Source organism: Seriola dumerili, unplaced genomic scaffold (assembly GCF_002260705.1).
Source record: "Seriola dumerili isolate Sdu_G_001 unplaced genomic scaffold, Sdu_1.0 BDQW01000149.1, whole genome shotgun sequence".
Lineage (NCBI taxonomy): Eukaryota > Metazoa > Chordata > Actinopteri > Carangiformes > Carangidae > Seriola > Seriola dumerili.
The window spans coordinates 6,712,057-6,731,037 of NW_019174404.1; the positions used below are offsets into that span (position 1 = coordinate 6,712,057).

The 18,981-nt window shown below is 40.6% G+C and overlaps 1 protein-coding gene across 2 annotated transcripts; it reads right to left on the minus strand.

Annotated features, from left to right (window-relative positions):
• Positions 1–1,487: 1,487 nt before the first annotated feature.
• On the minus strand, positions 1,488–16,114 carry LOC111225772 (cytokine receptor-like factor 1). Of its 2 annotated transcripts, none has more exons than XM_022750800.1 (9): positions 15,743–16,114; positions 11,976–12,254; positions 10,474–10,603; positions 9,089–9,258; positions 4,292–4,449; positions 2,992–3,066; positions 2,815–2,908; positions 2,398–2,582; positions 1,488–2,278 (listed from the first exon to the last, which is right to left on the minus strand). In XM_022750800.1, the coding sequence occupies exons 1-9, from the start codon at positions 15,813–15,815 to the stop codon at positions 2,255–2,257; spliced, it is 1,188 nt and encodes a 395-aa protein (XP_022606521.1). In that variant the 5' UTR covers positions 15,816–16,114; the 3' UTR covers positions 1,488–2,254. The 2 variants fall into 2 exon arrangements, with proteins under 2 accessions (XP_022606521.1, XP_022606522.1); XM_022750801.1 differs by having other exon boundaries at positions 2,394–2,582.
• Between the last annotated feature and the right edge of the window lie 2,867 nt (positions 16,115–18,981).

An 18,981-nucleotide genomic window follows, 5' to 3' on the forward strand; every position in this document is an offset into this window, starting at 1 on the left:
AATGAACTGCTATCTATCTATCTATCTATCTATCTATCTATCTATCTATCTATCTATCTATCTATCTGTTAAAATTTGTATTTTCTGAGAAGACATCTCTGGCTAAAAAAATATATGAAAAATATGAAAAATAATATAAATGCAGAATCTTTTACTACTCTTACTACACTAAATACAGACAAAATGTAGAATATTTAATACAGCAAATATACTGACTAGACCTCCTTTCTCCTCTTTGAGTAGCAACCAATGTTATCAATCTTGATCGTTTAACAGTTGAAGTTGTGAAATGTGCCTTTAAGACATGCTGCGTTACCTAGATACGAAGGAGCAACGTCATCGGACCGCGCTTTCGTTTTCCTTAAGTAAGTCGCCCCCATACGTGAATGGTCGCACCTGTGCAAGAGTGGATACCTGCTAATGAGCTCCTTAGTTCTTGTCGCACCTCAACCCGAGTAACGTTTAGGTTGCGCGTGGCTTCTGTTTTGTTCATGTATGATAAGATAGAGCCGTCCAACCAGGCATGGTAAAGCTGAAGTGTAGTAAATTAATAAACGACGAGTAGTACTGTGGAAGTCCCAGCGCCTGTGCGGACGTAAGTCCTCTGTCTTCTTCTCCTTCCGCCACACTCTTCGAACTGCTTCAACCAAAATACACGGAGCTCAACTGTTACAATGGCACACATGGTTTCATGCATTCTGCTTATTGGGGGAAAAAATGAAGAGAAATGCTGTTTTATGTGACTATTGTCACATTAGTATGAGAGCTGAGAGTTCAACACACTTCAACTTCAGAAAACACATGCAAAGACAAAAAGAAGTTGCTAATTCAGAAAATATCTTCATCAAATTGACAACACATGCGCTGCAAAAAATCACAACATAGGCAAATAAACAAACGCGCTGCAAATTCAAATTCAGTCCTACAACACAACGTAACACGCAGTGCAGCGGCGCGGGTTCGAGTCCAACCCTTCGCGACATATCCTCTCTTTCTGTCTCTCTCTCTCACTCTCACTCTCTAGCTATCAGAATTAAAGCAAAAATAACTTAAAAAGAAAAAAGTAGTAAACTCGGCTGTGACGCACTTGTTATTCAATACTTTTAACTTCAAAAGTCACAATTGGGCATTGAACAAGTCCCGTAGGTTCATCACTTTTTTGTGTCCCATGGAAACTCTTACATTGTGTTGGACTGAATTTGCAGTGCGTTTGTTTATTTAAATGTGCTGTGATTTTTTGCAGCGCATGTGTTGTCAAACTGATGAGGATGTTTTCTGAGTCTGCAGCTCATCTGTGTCTTTGCATGCCTTTTTCTTACGTTGCATAGTGTTGAGCTCTCAGGGCCACCGTACATTTGTTCTTTTTAGCCACAAACTGCTGTTTGGACTGCATACATATCATTTCCTATCTCCATTTTTCTGACAACATTCTTAAAGAACAAGTCTAAAGATCGATAACAGCTTCAGTCATTGATATTTCTTTACTAACTAAACATAACTTAAGAAATAAAACATAACTTTATACAGTTTTAAATATGCTGGTACAATTCAGTACAAAAATAAAGGCAGTGAAACGTTTCCATAAACAAACACCATCATGTCGTCAGTCACATACTGTCACTCAGAAACAGAGGAATCCTGGGTGAACCAGTTTGGCACATTATCCACTTATATAGCAAAGAATGATTTAAGAATACTGAATGATAATTAGTTACTTTTTTTTCTTTTTACATGGGGACCACAGTGAAAGCTTTGATTGATCGGGGTCTCCACGGACGCTGAACAGCCACTAGAGGGTGCTTTGAATCCACAGGAGGAACCCGGAAAGGTCACAGAATACTTCTAGATGCTTCGGCAACACTTGAGTTTTTGCTTGAATCTGTTTTGACTGTGTCTGTGCACATTTAGAGCAGGTACCTGTTGAAAGCCTTTACTGATGTCCAAGCTATTCATGCTACAATTTCCTTTTGTGAGGGCAGAGTAGTCCACGTGATACAGGGATGTCTGTGATGACCTTCTCAGTCCCTCCCAGTTGCAGCTTTCAGAGAAGAACAGTGCTAATGTCGACTGGAGAAGATGCATAAATTCCACTGTTTTCCTTTAGATGTCCTCTCACGTCCGTTGCTGGTATCCACACAAACTGTCTTTATAATTCCCATATACGAATACAATCTCTTTCTCACTTCTCATACACACATAGACAAAAACACAAATCACACTCAGTTCTTTTCTTGACTTGTAAATGCAGCATGTGCTAGGATTTATCCCCTTGGAGAACCTGAATTAAAAGACAAAATCTGTTACAAATCAGCTTTTGTAGAAAAAAAAAACTGCATGTGTGTGCAGCACATGTCTGCGTGTCAGTGTTTCATCCCTGCATTAGTGATGCTTACCTACCTGGTTGCGAGCTTTGTGGGATTTCTGCATCAGCACTCTCCACTGGTCGTACAGCTTCATGGACATGCTGCTGCAGCCGTAGGCGTGTTTCCGCACCCAGCCGAAGAACTGCTTCAGCTCCCTGCGCAGGGTGGAGTTGGAGTCCCCGCTGGACTTTGAGTCACAGGAGCCTGACATTAACCGCTCTGCAGGAAGAGGAGGATACAACATAAAACAGGCTTCAGGACTGAACAAGAAGGCTAAAAAAGCACCATCTACTTCTTCTATGACGTTGCCAGTTTCAAGCAGTGGGAGAGACCTGCGGGATATGTGGTACAAAACAAATTGTAGCGGCACAAAGTACCTCTTAAAATTGACCAAAAGGCTCTCGGAAACTGAGAAGTGAGATGCACTGTGTGCGTATGAGTGTGCGCTCACCGCTGTGGGGTGTGGATGCAGCAGTGGGATGGCTCCACTCGCTCCAGATTCCAGCTTTGCGAGAGCCATAGATGCCCACGGGGTTACAGCGGACCTGCAGAAAATAAAACATTTTGAGGCTCTGAAACACAGACCAACATTATCATTAACACGTGGACACACATATCCACACCATACCTGGACAAAATACACGGTCCCTGGTCTCAGTCCAGCCAGTCTACAAGAAGTCTGGTTCCCGACGTCATCCATCACCTACACGACAGACAACAAAAAAAAAAAGCAAAAGGGACAAACACAGAGTTGAGCACTGGAGGTCTGACCGCAGTATTAAATACCAACAAGTATAAACTAAAACACAGGGCAGAATCAAGAAAACACAACCACAAACCATGTACAGACCTAAACATGCATGCACACCACATTGTTTGGTGGCTCCTGATCAGCATGTTTATGAAAATATTTTAATGATATCGTGCTCGCTGGGTAAAATCTGCTCTCTATTACTTATTACAGGGCTGGATATGCTGGGACACACACAGACACATGCACACACACAGGAGCGTGCACAGGTACTCACACAAACATACAGACAGCAAAAATAAAGACAGGCAAATAGATGCAGAGAAAGAAACACACACATACACACACACACATACACACACACACTGCAGTTAATAATCTTGTCTAATAGCCCCCACTTTCTCTCTGGCATTCAGTCTGTAAACACTTGTTAAGGGCGACTCCAACAGAAAACAGAACACGGAAATTACAGGCATCAGAGGGCTAATGATGTGACGTGGGGAGGCCAAATCGGCAGAAGTCACTGCTGAGCGTTTTTTTACGGCCATATTGAAGACATTAACAATTGAGATGTATCCCTCCATTCCTCAGCATGACCTCATGATTAAGGCTGGTTACAGCGTTCTGTTTTCACTACCAAACCCTTAAAGCCACTTGGATTTAAGTCTCCTCTCTCCTCCTCCGAAAAATGGTCCCATCCCTCTACCGCCGCTCCACTCCCCTTTTCTTTTCTGTCTCTACTTTGCGAGCAAAGACTTGCTTATATTACATCTGTGTAATTCCCCCTTAATTACTGGAGAATCTTCACTCTTACCCAGAGGACTCGAGTGAATTCTGGAAAGCACCATCTGCATAGCTGAACGTTTTACACTGTATTTTTCATTCATTAAAAGCTTAAAAAGAGGTATACACAGTGGCTCTGGCCTGTGTTTTTCTCCCGATCAGAACCCGACTTCTAGATTTATGACTTATGAAAGTTTTTGACCGGCCCAACTACTAACTCATCTGGCGGAGAAGGCTTCAATCAGACTAGATTAGAGGTGATTACAGCATGAGGATGAGAAACAGCTGGAACAGTGCTGCAGTGATATGCGTCCGTTTGAGTGCGAGAGACAAAAAGAGAGCAGATTAATCTGTATAATTTGTCTTTATAACTGTGTGTCCTTGTGTCCTTTACCTTCCAGTCTTGGCTGTCCTCCAGTCTGTAGCGGATCTGGTATTTGGCCTGGAACAGGAAGTCTTTGAGAGCAGGTGGGGCCTCCCAACGAACACTCAGCTGGTCTTCCAACTGCCCGACACGACTCACAGTCACACCTGACGGAGGGTCAGTGGTCACTGGGAGGTAGAGGAGATGGAGCGGGTTATTAAGTAAGAAGATCTCATCAAGAGCTGAAACTCTGGAAACTGTGAATATTTGCAGTCTTCTATGTGAGTAAATTCATAATCTAGTTTTGTTTTGGTTTTTAAATGCTGGTCAGAAAAAACAAGCAATTCAAAGACATCACCTCGGGTTGTGGGAATATGCAGTGGTCTTTTTTCAATATTTTCACACGTTATAAACAAGATAATTGGACGGATAAAATGAATTAGCAGATTAATAGATAATGAAAATAATAATTCGCTGCAGTGCTAATCCAGCACATTCACATTTAATCACATTAACTTGAATATATTTTGACCAATGACTGTATGATGGATGACATGACAGCTCCCCAAAAGTGAAGCCAATACATCTCGATCGCCCCGTGGTGGCCTGCTGCAGTATTAATAAAAAATATAAACAAAATATTAATATAGTTGGTTCATCTGAGGTCTTCTTTGGCTGGGAACAAGGATGATGAGACTGAACCCAAACAGCAAAGTTGTAAAATCAAAGTTGTAAAATCAAAAATATGTCAATCAAAACAATGAGCTGAAAGATGCTAAAAAGCTTGTGCATTAATTGGTTGGTTTGTCACTATGAGCAACCCACTTTTTGATCAATTGTTAATTTAAAAATATTAATTAGCACAAGAAAAATAAATCAGTCGCTTGTTTTTAATGTAATATAATCTTAAGCAGAAAATCACTGTATAAAATCTGTACAATGATTTCATGAGTAATGTATTACACCCAACAAGTTTATTTCTATCCTAAGAACATAATGATAAACTTCTGGTGGACAGATGGCCCAGATTGTCATTTTTAGCTAAGGCTCAAAAATCCATAGCTATGGGGCTTCTTTCTAGATCCTAAGGTTATGTTTGCAGGGTCAAGAAATCCATTCAATTCAAATTTTAAATGGTAGGAGTTATGTCTTTATGTGTTGGAGCACATTGAAGGATTGTTCAGCGTTGGCGGAGGTTTGTGGTCGCTGAGAGCCTTCCAGTTTCTGAAGACTTGACTTATGTGAGCTGGAAGTGGGTTTTTCATCTGACAACAATTATCTTTTCGACAAACAAACATGTGGTGACAGACCATTATTTTAACTTTCCTTGCGTTTGGTTTTGGGCTTTTGAGATCGTTTCAATAGCGACTTCAGTTCCTTTTCATAATGTCATCCCTTACCAGTAAACAAACAAGACGGTCCAGGGGAAAGAAGAAGAAGATGGGAAAGACTCAGTGGAGGGAAAAAGTGGGAGTTGACACGGGAGTTTTAGAGGATTTGTTTCTGGTCGCCAGGAACCAGAGACTCTCTCTAAAGTAAAATGTGTTAGTTCAAATAGTACCATGGGCGATTTAAAAAGTGTAAACCCAATGTTAGCGGTCAGCCCTCTTAGAAAAACATTTATTTTTAACACAAAAGTGGAGAGTAAAGCTAAGAAAGCTTTGGTAAAGTTCATTTTTTTGCATCTTTGTGGTAGTTTTGTGTATTTTTTGGTCATTTAGCCTCTGGTTTTGCATGTCTTTGTAGTTCATTTTGTGTCTTTTAACTCAGCTCAAGGACCTTTTAAACAGGAAATATTAATAGTCACTTCAGGCAGAGTCTTTGGCCTGGTAGGCCCGTTCAATAATCCATCCATTGTGGTGACATTAATTTCCCAAACCAATGACAAGCAAAAAGTATATGCAATTAGGTAGGAAGAATGGAGTGAAGATAAACTACAGTTAATTCAAATAATTGATTGATGGTTTAGGTTGAACCAATGGGGAAAGAAATTTAGAATAGTTGGTTGCAATAGTGATATACTCCTGTATTCTTCTTAAGACCACAGGAGAGTATAAGAGTATAATTTTTACTTTTCAGAATCACTTGTCTGTCCCTACATTTCAAGTTTCACTCTGATTTATTCACTAAAATCTAAACTCTTACTGCTGTCAGGCTGTATATTCAGTTATTCCTGCGTTCACAGCAGTTAAGCTTTCCGACCAGCACAGTGTTTTCCTTGATTTTCTATGCCCTGTGATTCACCTCTCAGCAACAAAGAGGCTGCTGCCCTATCGTCTGAACGGCGTTTGTACCTGTTGTTGAGAGAAGAGCTGCAGGCAAGACTTTTTTTTTTGCATAAAAAGAAAATAACTGAATTCAAATTTAGCATTAAAGACGCTGGAATGGAACATCATTCAAAGATGAGGCACTAAAGGACAGTGCTCTTTGTAGAAAAGCTGCATATACATTATTTAACACAGCATTTCTAATTTTGACTGTCTTTAATTTGGAAAGACAGACAACAGGTTTCATTCAGAGTTGTCTTGTTTACAAGAAAACCAAAGATATCCTAAGATTAATGAGATAAATTAAACTTTAAATTGTTGCAACCACAGTAATTCCTGACATTTTAATGTGAAGCAACAGCATGAGAACATTTTTTAAATGTCATTTGAAATAAAGAATGTGATGACAGCAAATGCTTTACTCCTGTACGCTATATGTATTTTGCCATAAAAGTCAATGAGACATGACAGATTACAAAATCAATCATTGTTTACATATGTCGTCATTCCTCAGCTAACCTCATCTCCAGAGTGAGACACCAATACAAGTTGCCTCTAGTCTCTCGGTTCAGAGGGCTCCCCATGACTGAGGAATGTAGAGAAAACTGTAGGTGTTTCTGCCTCGCCTTTGTAACTGATTGGACATGACCGTCGACATGAGTGAGTCAGAGCAGCTCGAACACGCAGGTGTGGTTGTTTTATGACACGCTGTTGTTGTGGAAACAACCTCACTGAAATGAACGGTGAGGGTAACCTGAGCGAAACAAAACGCACACACACACAGGAAGTCCAGCAACCGCCTACACCCTGCCTGCCTCTCTAGTTCTATACTGTTACCAGACCCTGCCCTGCCCTCAGGGTGTGTAAACAGGTGTGTGTGTGTGTGTGTGTGTGTGCATACATCAGGCAACGGAAACGGATTACAGTTTGATCGCCAGTGACGTGTTCACATCTGAAACTCTATACGGTGTTCTCTCGGCACATTTTCCCGGCACCGTTAGCGGCGTGTTAGGGGTGAACCAGGTGAAGAGTTGCAAGCTAATCAGGTTGTATTATGTCAGGTCCAAGTCTTAAAGCCTCAAAGCCCAAACTCCTCAGGCCTCAGGGGTTTTCAGCCAGTTCTGAGACGGGATTAGGTTCGAGGATCAGTCTGGAACATTCCAACACTTCATAAAAGGGGGTCTGCGTGTGTGCGTGCGTGCGTGCGTGCGTGCGTGCATGTGTGTGCGTGCATGTGTGTGCGCTTGCGTGTGTGTGTGTCCAGTGGGCATGAGTAAAGAGAAATTGAGCTCATCTAAAGACAGGGCGTTTCCATTCATCACACACCTACGCGTGTCCAGGTGTGGGCATGTGTGTATGAGTGTGTAGTGTTTTTTTTTTTGTTTTTTTTTTGGGGGGGGGGGGGGGGTAATGGGAGAAGAATTTGGTCTTATTGCATGCTCCATTTGCTTAAACCGCGCTAAGCTAAGCTAAGCAACGGACCACATAACAAAGCTTTAAAAGGGAACACTGCTCAGCTCCTATCAGTGTGAAGCTGGATGAGAACATGTGAAAAATTTTCTTCAAAAGACAGAAGCCACAGAACTCAAGCCAATGTCCTGTCTGTGGGAATAAAAGAGACAAAGATTTATCTGTTCAAGGCTGGTTGCCTGTTAACCTCACAGTGATGACTCCTGGATTTTTACATTTCATGTTGAGAGTTAGTTATGAAGACTGATATAAAACCTCTGCATGTCTGTCCATTCAGTATGAGGCTACAGACCAGAGACATTCAGTTTATCTTAACATAAAGACTGGAGATGGGGAATGAATAGCTACTGCTGCCACCAGGAGAGGATCTGACACATAAGCTCTAACGTATTAATCAATAAGCTGTACAGTTTAGGGTTTTTATCTGTTGTCTAGCTGTTTACTCCTGTTTATAGGTTTAATGTCAAACTAATCACAGTTGATTTTCTTATCTAATTTGGCAATGGAAGTCAATAAGTGTATTTCCCCAAATTCCTTGAAATTAACTACTACTAAGATGAACAAATCAATCCTCCAACTGCATTCAAAGAGCCCTGTAAACTGGATGAGAATCAACATGATTATTGTAGCCAGCTGACATTATGTTAGCCTGAATTAGTTAAACCAAAGATGAAGATTGGGACTATTTTCCCTACAGATTTTACATAGATGTTGTTTTAATTTGGTTATTGTTGCCTCACCTTTGGATTTTTTTTTTAGTTTTTATAGTTTATTGATATTGATTTTAAGTTGCTGTTTATTTGTATAATTTTAAGCAAACCCCAGGAAGACTAGCAACCTATAAAGAAGCTAATTGGGAGTCAAATAAGGCTAAAGAGAAGGGAAATTCACAAAATCCTTCACTAGATTAACTGCTCACAACTTGTAAACACATGTAATCTGTGTTGCAAGGAGATTGCTTAATTTCTAAGGCTCCCAAGCTTGAAAGGTTGGTATCCACTGTCCTAGATCATAGCCTAGGGGCTCATTGACATGGTGATCTAAGCTGTAGAAAAGAAGAGGGTCAAAGTTCACTATTTCTCACACTTACCAACGTCTAGGATGTCGAGGGTTATGACGTCAGAGGTAGCCCGGCCCAGCTGGTTGGAGGCCTCCACCCAGATCTCGTAGGGTGTGAAGAGGTGCAGGTCCCGGGTGATGCTGCAGGAGTAAGGCTGGGTGTGTGTATAATCCTCGCACTCCTTCTCCTTACCATACCACCTGGAGGGAAAACAGAAAACACTGAAGCAACTCTGGATAGCAGTCATTATCTGTGAATAATGAATGTGATACAGAATTTGTCACTAGTTAAAAGTTTATCTGGCATTAGTGGTTTTATTAAGTCCTTATTTACACTAATTTGACTCCAAAAAGAGATCTCTGTGTGTTGGCACGCCTGTGGGCACTGCATGTCAAGTCATTTCCCTTTTTAAATCCCTTACATCCCATCTGAAACTCATTTTCATTTTTCTTAAAATGAGATCTGCCAGAAAGATAAGGTAATTGGTCTTGTTTCAAGCTCTACTTTATCTGGTTTCTGGGGCTTTTTTCAGGCCTGCCAGTATTATAAAAAATCTCTTGAAACATGTTGATTTGGAGTGGAAACATTTGCAACGTGCTCACCGAGTTAGATGTTTAACCCACTGAAACACTTGGATGTTTTTTGTTGTTGGTTTGCACTCGGCTTCATTTACGGGCCTATGGCATAGTCACAGCATGTCTCTACATGCTGTAATTTTCAGAATAAGTTAGGCTACTCGGAAATGCTACCACTTGACCGTTCGTTAAACCCTTTCTCTCTGATTGTCCAATGATAGCTTAGAAATCCTAACTAACCACAGCAGGCTTATTGACCTTTGGATTTCTCCACATGTTGAATCAGTATTCATGCTGAGGAAGTAGGAGCTATAGACCAGCTCATGAAGCTAACTTAGCTTAATTAGCTAGCTAGATCCAGCTGTAAGCAATCAGATGACAAAATTGTTGCTTGTTGGCTATCTTCCTGTTTGTATTCAACTTCTTTACATTATGTTATTACTTCTCTTTTATTAGATTTCATTAGTGGTGGAGTCCTCCATCCTACAGAAAGACTCAATTTATTTTCACATGCACAAGGAATTCACTGGCAAAATCCAGTGAAGTTAATTTTACCTCATTGATATCAGCCCCACTGTCAGGCTAATTGTTCACTCTCCTAACACTGTATCAGAGCTGTATTAAGTTGCTAATGCAAACTGAACGTTTCCTGCTGCTGTTGCTTCACATTAAAAGTGAAACCCAGGGCTTTTAATGTGAAGCAGTCACAGGAAACACATTGTATTTGTCACAAATTTTTTGTCATGACAATTTTATTATAAAAAAAGTTGATTTTCAAACTCCATTGTGGATTAAATGACAGCCACTTTTCCTTAGTGTAGCTGTGGCGTGCTTCCATACCTGAGTTTGTACTTGAGCGTGTACTGGGTGCTAATGTTGGTCTCTCCTCTTCCTCCTGGAGCCCAGCTGCAAGTCAGGTCTTTGGTGTTCCTGGACCAGCAGGTCAGATTGACCGGCTTCTCTGGAGGCACTGGGACAGAAAGAGGGAGAGATGGAAAGAGAGGGTGAGAGGGGGAAAGTAGAGAGAGGGGGAAGAAATGGGTGAGGAGGAAGAGAGAAGAAGTAGGGAGAGAGAGAAGGTAAGGAGAGACACAGGGTCAGTGAGGGTACAAAGTTACCTCCAGCCATTACTTCAGCCCCTTCCTCTTGAGTGTAATTCACCCACTAGTAATGTTCCTCAGAAAATGGTGTTTTTTTCTTAATTGGTCTCTGTGTGTGTGTGTGTGTGTGTGTGTGTGTGTGTGTGTGTGTGTGTGTGTGTGTGTAGTCTCATTTGGTCAGACTCAGGATCCCCGCCAACATTCCTCCTCTCTCAGAACACAGGGTGCTCAACACCAGTGTCGCACAAAGATTAAGATCCCGACCGCAGCTCTGTGTGTGTGTGTGTGTGTGTGTGTGTGCATGTGTTGTCTGTGCGCCCATGTGTACTTCATCTTTGTGATGACAATTTTTAATTTTAGACCTTGAGAGTGAGGACATTTTGGGTGGTCCTCATTTCTCCAAGGGGCTTTTTGAAGGTTAAAGGATAATTCCAGTTAATTATAACTTGGGTTTTGGTTTTATTTGCGTTGCCTCAGTCGTCATTTTTATTGATAATAATAAGATGGTATTCATCCAGTTAATTGCTGAGATTTGGTGACATGAAGAGATCACTAATAAAAGGGCCGGATGGGCCAAGAAGCATACGTATGTGGAAAAACATTTTAATGCCAGGTGTGAACAGGGCCTTCTTTATGCTAAGCTAAGCTAACTGTCTGTGGCTGTAACTTTATATTTATTCTACAGAGTTGTAGAGTGGCATTATTCCTCTCATCTAACTGTCGGCAAGAAAGCAAATAAGCCTACTTCCCAAAATGACAAACTATTTCTTAGGTTAGGTAATAAGTATTACAAACGTGTGTGTGTGTGTGTGTGTGTGTGTGTGTGTGTGTGTGTGTGTGTGTGTGTGTGTGTGTGTGTGTGTGTGTGTGTGTGCGCATGCGCACACGCGCACAAAATGTCAGACCCACACTGTGAGTGATAGTGCGAGTAATGGACCACACAGGTGGTCAAAGCGTTGCACAGTGACACACACTCATAGAGGCCTCTGACTGGGCCTGAAGGCAGGAATACTAAACAGAAAATACAGCCACAACTGTGGAGGGACACTTCAAAAATCTGCCCACTACTTTCTTGTTGTCTCCCTTGTTGATAACAGCGAAGCAGAGAGTCAAACAAGGCAAATGAATACAGTTAAAAAGTATCTTGGATGCTTAAATAGAATAAAATATGAAATAGCAAACTTCTACATTAGTGAAACCGAACTAAAAACTCACTGCAACCCTTGACAAACTTCAACTTACTCCCCACGTAGAGGCAGGAGCCGGCCAAGATGTGTCCCTTGTGGTTGTGACAAACCAGGTTGTCTCCGGACGTCTGCCTGGAGGCGTTGAGTCCGGCCAGCGTCACGCTGAGGTTGGTCGGGCTCAGCACTCTGTAGAGGGAGGTGGGCAGCTGTTGACCATTAAGCGTCCAGAACAAAGAGCTGGCGTGGACGCCGAGGTCGGGGTGGACCCAGCAGCTGGCCGTCAGGTTGGACCCCATGAGAAGGACGGGGTCCTGGGGGTAGATGATTGCTACATCTGAAGGAGGGCAGGAAGAGATGTAAAATGAAAGATGACACAAGAATATTTTCACATGGTGGTTGGTGAAGAGTAGATGATGTCATAGTGATGTCATCAGGTCATCTGAGCTAAAATATGTTGTCAGATCATCTAATTCAGGAGACGAATGGTAAGGACATGAATGTCATGAAAAAAATTATGTCATTTGTAGAAATCTCAGATGGTGGAGTGGCCTTGAACGCACTAGCGAAAGTTTCAAAATACTTCCTGCATCATGATAACATAACAAATCAAATAGAAAAGTCATTGAAATGTTTAATACAATGGATTACTGCTTATTTCTGGAAAAGTTCAAAGCCAAACAAAAAATGCGGGACATGCTGTCAGTGATGTAAAGCATGCACTGTTTCCATGCAACATGCAAAAACCTCTGTTTTTTTTTTTTGTTTTTTGCTGACTTCATTTTCATTTCATTTTTTGTTTGTTATTTTTTATTTTTCATCGCTGCTTTTCATTGGATCTGGTCTAAATGTGTTTCTGTCACTCGTCTTACAGTAATTCTGTTCAGCTGTTTGCTTATTTCTCTGTGGTTTTTTTGGTTTTTAATCTAGTAAAACATTTGGTAAACTCCAAATAAAAGCGGTTAAATAAATAAACTATGCATCATTTGTTATCATATTTTAAAGCTGAAAATTAAATTACAAGCACACAAGTGGCAAACTGCCATACAAACTGTAGTTGGAGATACTCATTTCTTTCAGACGCTTCTATTTTACGTCATTTTAATATTTGTGATGTTTCTGTCACTGCATCTGTGTGTGACGGCTGCTTTGTCTGACTGAATCGTCTTGTTGCGATGTTGTATATGTAATTTGCTCTCAGGTCTTCTGCAAAACACATCTAGATCACAATCTTCTTGGATAAATAAGGCTTAATGATGCTTTTGCTCTCACTGCAGGTGAACAGAGCAGCAGAAAGAGAGAAGAAAGAAGTGAAGAGAAGAGTTTATATTCGTCAGCGTCAACACTTTGTCAGACCACTACAAATCTGTGCCTGGGGCCACATCTCTTCAGCTGCCAGCCACCTTACCCTGACAGACATTGTGTGGTCCTTTATGGAGCAGCCGCCTTTGAAGAAATTAATTCAACCATGACTCCAAACCAATATAAATATCATAACCCCGTCTTGAGCGGTGACTCTTCAACACATTTATGCACACACACACGAATGCAAACAAACACATGCACAGAGGCCGGTTGTCTTTGTCACCGGATACAGCGGTGGAGTAAAGGGGGAGCCTTGATTAGCCAATAATATGCTGATCCAGCTGAATAACAATCAGTGTTTATGTATTCCAGGCGCTGAGGATGGGACCTTGCCTTGGAGCGGGGTGTGAAGCCCTCTAACACCCCTTCCTTCACAGTTCAAACACGACAGTGAGAGACACAATTACTGCTGTTTATTGTCTCTGCTCGACACGCTCACTGGAGGAAATGACTTGTAAAATCTTATTTGTTTGGAGAGGCTGAGGCTGCTTGAAGCACAGCTTTGCGATCAGGGCAGGGAACGAGCTTAACCCTACGACAGTGGGAGAGGGAGTCACCGGGCAGGTTCAACTAAGAAGCAAAGGGAGAAGGTTTAATAATAGGTCTCCAATGAATGTCTGTGATGGACTGAGAACTGCCTCTTATTTAAGCTGTCAGTCTTTCAAAGGTACATGACATCCCCTCCTGTTTCTAAAGAACTAGTTATTCTCCACTCATCCGTGCAACAGTTCAAAGACAGCCTATACTTTCCTCTGTCTGCTCTACAATAGACGTTCATGTGGAACTTTTTGAGGGGCCGGCGCAGACGATCCAAGTAGAAGAAGTCACGCAACATTTAGTGACAATGAGCCATGCAACGCCATCTGAAAAGAGATCGAGTAGACAGCAGCGGATGTGTGTCTGTGTTTTTTTTTGTGTTTTTTTTATAGATTTACATTTTAGGTATTTAACTGATGCTCTTATCTGGAGAGAGGAGAGATTATCTTGTCTCACGCCAAGTCAAATTAGGGCAAGCACAGGCAGGAGAGATGGGAAATGTGGACATGGGAAGTTAGTTTCAGGTTAAAAGGCTGGGTTTTTATGTATATTGTGGAGTCAAGGATTTAGTATTACATGATCATATTCCACATTATTACCTCTTTATATGCTAAACTGGAAACTTAAATTTTATGGGATTATGAGCTGCACTAAAAACTAATTATATGTTAGTAAGAAAGTTCTACATATAAACTGTTTTATTTCAGTGGCATCTGTAAACCACAGCACACTGAGTGAAGGGGGGGGGGTACCAGCCATTATTACAGTGAGTAAAACAGTAATGACCAATTAGGCTTCATAATAAACAGCAGAGCAGCTCATGATCAAAGCCCATTGTCTCCTATAAGCCCCTACAACTACACTTTCTTTTATTAGCGCCTTTCAAACTGGATGAATAACAGGAGATCCTCTGCGAGGAGCTGTTCTGTGCCAGTGAGCTCACCATAAAAAACTAATCCAGCCACTTAACGGAGGGAAGCGGACATAACTTTGATTTATTTACCTTACTGTGCATTAAGCTGCCGGTTAACATTCTCCAAAACCCCGAGCAAATGATGTCACTGTTTTGTTGCGGTTCATAAAGCCCCCATGCTCTCCATGTGTTAAACGAATTATGGCCTGACTTGTTGAAATTCAGCCTCCTGGGAGATGAGTTCTCTCTGCAGGGATACAACCAATATACTTCAGCAGGACCACATCAATAACGAGCTGTCAAGTGGACACAAAGTGGCGTTTGTCCTTTTTGAATGCGTCCAGAAATCAACCTTAGTGGATCCAGTGTGCCCTGAGCAAGTGGTCCCTTATTATGTAAGACAGCTTAGGAAAGAATCTGTGGAGTTATTTAGCATTGGAGACGTAAATACAGTATTACCTCATGAATAATCTCTGTTATTTGTATATGTTCCAATAGAGGATTTATGTTATTTTATGTCAGTTTTATCCTCCTACGGAAACCTTATATCTGTGGTCTTCTCCACTGCAGCCGAAGTGACCTTTTTTGTGTCTTTTTCCACTTTAATATGACTATTATTTTCATTTAATATTCTGTCAGGGCTTGTAGCTTTTATGTAATGTTTTAATTATGAAATAGTTCAATATGATCCCACAGATCACTGATATCACTTCCTATAATATCCTTATGAAGGTTTGTGGTTTTTCTATAATGTTTGCATTGAGTAAAAACCTTCAAAAATGGGTTGCACTGTTGTTGAAACCCATTTTTGCACCCATTTTATCTTTGAAATAATGCTCACCCGAGCAGGACAGTGTCACACAGCGTTGTTTACACTAAGATCTCTGGGTGACACATGCATTAAGCTGATCTCAGTGGACAAAAAAAAAACTGCCTACCCAAACTAAAAAAAACCCTTCCCCAGTAAGACCATGACTTTGAGCATCGATGGACATCTGTGTGTAACTTACGTGTGGACAAGGACAGCACGCCGGGAGTATGCAGCGTGAGGAAAATCAAGCAGAAATCCAAGACGGCTTTCATTTTCCCCCAGTTCGTTTGATTTCTGTCTTGATTCCTCGTCCTCGTGTTGTTGTGATGTCGCCCTTCTTTTCGATCCTGGACAGAAATTACGCACAGAAAAAAAAAAAAAAACAGCACGGGGTTCAAGCTGAATGCTCCGGATTTCTTTTTTTTTTCTTGTTAACAAGACAAGTCTCAGTAGTGAAGGAGCGCACTAGAAAAAGTGTGAGCCAGTGGAAAAAGTCTGCCTGTGAGAAGCCATAAGGCAACTCGTCCTGAGTAAAGCCCAAGAAGAGTGAGTATACCACGTCCTGTGTGCAGTCTTCTCCCTTCTTAATGCTTCCTGCAGCTAAATCATACACAAGTTCATACTTTTTAAGCCCCTCCTCCCTCTCTCTCTCTCTGTCTCTCTCTCTCTATCTTTTTCTTCCCACACTATCGCCAGTCATTTCCCCCTTTTTCCGTCCTTTCCCTGGTCCTTTTCTTTTTTTTCAACCTCTCCCCCTTCAGTGATGGGTAGGAGAGTCAGAACCATTCACTTTCACTGAATCACTCTGTCTCTGTTTCTTTCCGTGCCTCAGGTCCCTGCTTTACAATTTTTCACCATAGGAGGCCGTTGAGTCACAGTGTTACAGGAAAGGTTGCCAAATCCTCGAGCGTCTTTTTCTCTATTTTATCTCTTTGTCAGTGAGGAGTGTGACACAGAACCTTTTTTCACATAGAGAGAACCTCCTCCCTCATTTGTGATGTTTTTTTTCTCAGTTTTAACTTTAAGTTGTTATGTGTTTTCATATTTGGTATTATATATATTATATTCTATAATTCTTAGTTCAAGGTCTCCCCATGTTCTGTAATTGGTTTTGAAATTTAAAGACTGTTGACAGTGGATATCACTTTTCCCCTCAGATAACTGAACATAGAATTATAGTTTCTTTTTCTTTTTTTTTAAACAAATGATCAAAATGATCAACCTCTGCCCCACGTTTTAAAATTTACCAAAGTATACATGGGATTTGGTTAGCCAGAGGGTCATTTGCAAATGTTAAAGTGAGACTATGAAACTTTTAAAAGATTAAATAACACACCGTTACAAATGGAAGAGGAATACATATATATATATATATATATATATATACATATATACATACCAACAAAACGCATTCCCGCTCAGGTCAGTACACTCAGGTGTTTTGCTGCTACAGCCTCACTTGGTCTGGTATGACCAGTAGCTTTGTGGTGGCTAACATTAGCTACTGTCAGCAAACCTTTAGATGCATGTGTAGGCCTACTGCATTGTAACGTAATGATGATTGTCTGCTTGTGCTGCTTTTTAGCATTTACCTTTAAGTTGTATCTGTGACTTTTGTACGAATAATTTACCATGAATTCTGGATAAATTAATTCATGTTTTTTTTTTGTTTTTTTTTAAACTAAAAAAACATGGCTGACCGAGGAACAGCATCAAGCTGCTCAGCTCCCTTCAGTCCAGGAGAAAAGGTTTTTCCTCTGGAAGAATTTGACAGTTGATAAGGAAAATCCAGTCGAGTGTAACATTACAACAAAAAAAAGAAAACTTACACGAGCAGAAAATCTCAGCGCTGTGCAGACCTTGTGTTATTTGCTTCTGCTGACTGGTCAGTCAGACTCAGGACAGTCTCTAAAAAGTCTTACCCTTCTCATTACTCACACAACCTTCTCCTTTTTTTGTCACTTGTGCCACTGGTCAGCAGGTGTCACTGGCTGTTACCATGGAAACAGGGCTCTGTTCAGCCTGGTGGTAGGGTGGCTAACTTATAAGTCAGTATATGTTTTTTTTTAAAAATGAACTTACATTCATCTAATCAAAGAGAAAAAATGAAGAAAAAAATATGTCTTCAAAATGGAAATTGGCTTTAGAGAACGTTAACCTCCTTTACTGAAACATTTCACTTCAAATGTGACCCTGTGGTTTATTCTAGAGAACTGGTTACTCTTTCTTTGCACAAACCAGGATGTGACATTGTTGTTTGGTTTGCAGTCCTATTGTTGTCAAAATACCAGTCACTATTGTTAAATAGACACTGACTAAGGTTGAGTCTAAACACCCACTTACTGATGATTTATTTCATATTTATTCAGCCTGTGCTTTCAGTCTAAAGGACCGTCATCAAATATGTAAACAAGAATTACAACAGTTCCATTTATACACATAGATCATCCAAACAAAGAAGCACAAAGTTAGATCAAGAATAATTCTTACTAATAACATTAACAGGCTCAGTTCTATTCAAGTTTCCTGGTAAAAAATGACAGTGAGCCAATATGCACAATACCAGGACCTGAAACCGAAGCAGCTAAATGGAATTCAGCCATTTTTTATTTTATTATTTACACCTGTTCTTTTACTGCTGTGAAAAATGCGGACTGGAGAATGAAATATGTTGGGGAAACTTCTAGGTAATTCAGGTGAAAAGGCACATTTTCTTTAAAATGCAGAAAACCTCACATTGTCAAAAGCTCTGACAGAGATAAAAGGTAAATGAGATAGACAACAATGCCACTCTGTCCAAAAGTCAAAGAAAAGGATCGGGCAGTATAAGTCAAATAAAGACAGAAATATTTATCACTAAGTGAATGCATGTATGAATAAGCTGTTAACTTAAATGCAAAAGTACAACCACAAAAAAAAAGCCACAAATTATAGCAAAAATACAACAATCAGTTTCCCCCAAATGAGGTAAGATTTGTTTTAAAGTTTTTCCCTCAGCAGTGATCCAAATGTAGGTGCTGTCTCCTGTATTAAACTTATGACCGGAAAAAGCTTCAATGTTTTAAACCAAGATTTTTCAACAGAAAACCAGTAAATAAGTCGTTAATGCTTCTAGCCAACTGATTGGTTGATCAAGACGCATGAAAACAGATGCCGTCTTGTCGAGGAGTGATATGAAAACATGTGAAACCACCTTCATCTCAGAAAAATGACACAGACCAGATAATGTGTCAGCCAGTCAACAATGAGCATTTAGTGAAGCTTAAGATGAAATTCTACAGAAGAAGAAGAAGAAGAAGAAGAAAAGCAACTTTATTTTCCATAGAAGAAGAGTTGCCCTCTGGCACAGTTTTTGGTATCAGCTGAGTGGATTAGCCAGTCAGGATCTCAGTGGGAGACCCCTGAGGCAGGAATCCAACAAGTCTCTGCCATCTAACA

Bases quoted from the DNA above. Each gene is read 5' to 3' on its own strand.
- LOC111225772 (XM_022750800.1), bottom strand. From the start codon at position 15,815: ATGAAAGCCGTCTTGGATTTCTGCTTGATTTTCCTCACGCTGCATACT. The intron at 9,259-10,473 runs GTATGGAAGCAC...TTTTCCCTCCAG, and splicing joins ACGCTCAAGTACAAACTCAG to GTGGTATGGTAAGGAGAAGG. The intron at 4,450-9,088 runs GTAAGTGTGAGA...TCTACCTCCCAG, and splicing joins CCTCGACATCCTAGACGTTG to TGACCACTGACCCTCCGTCA.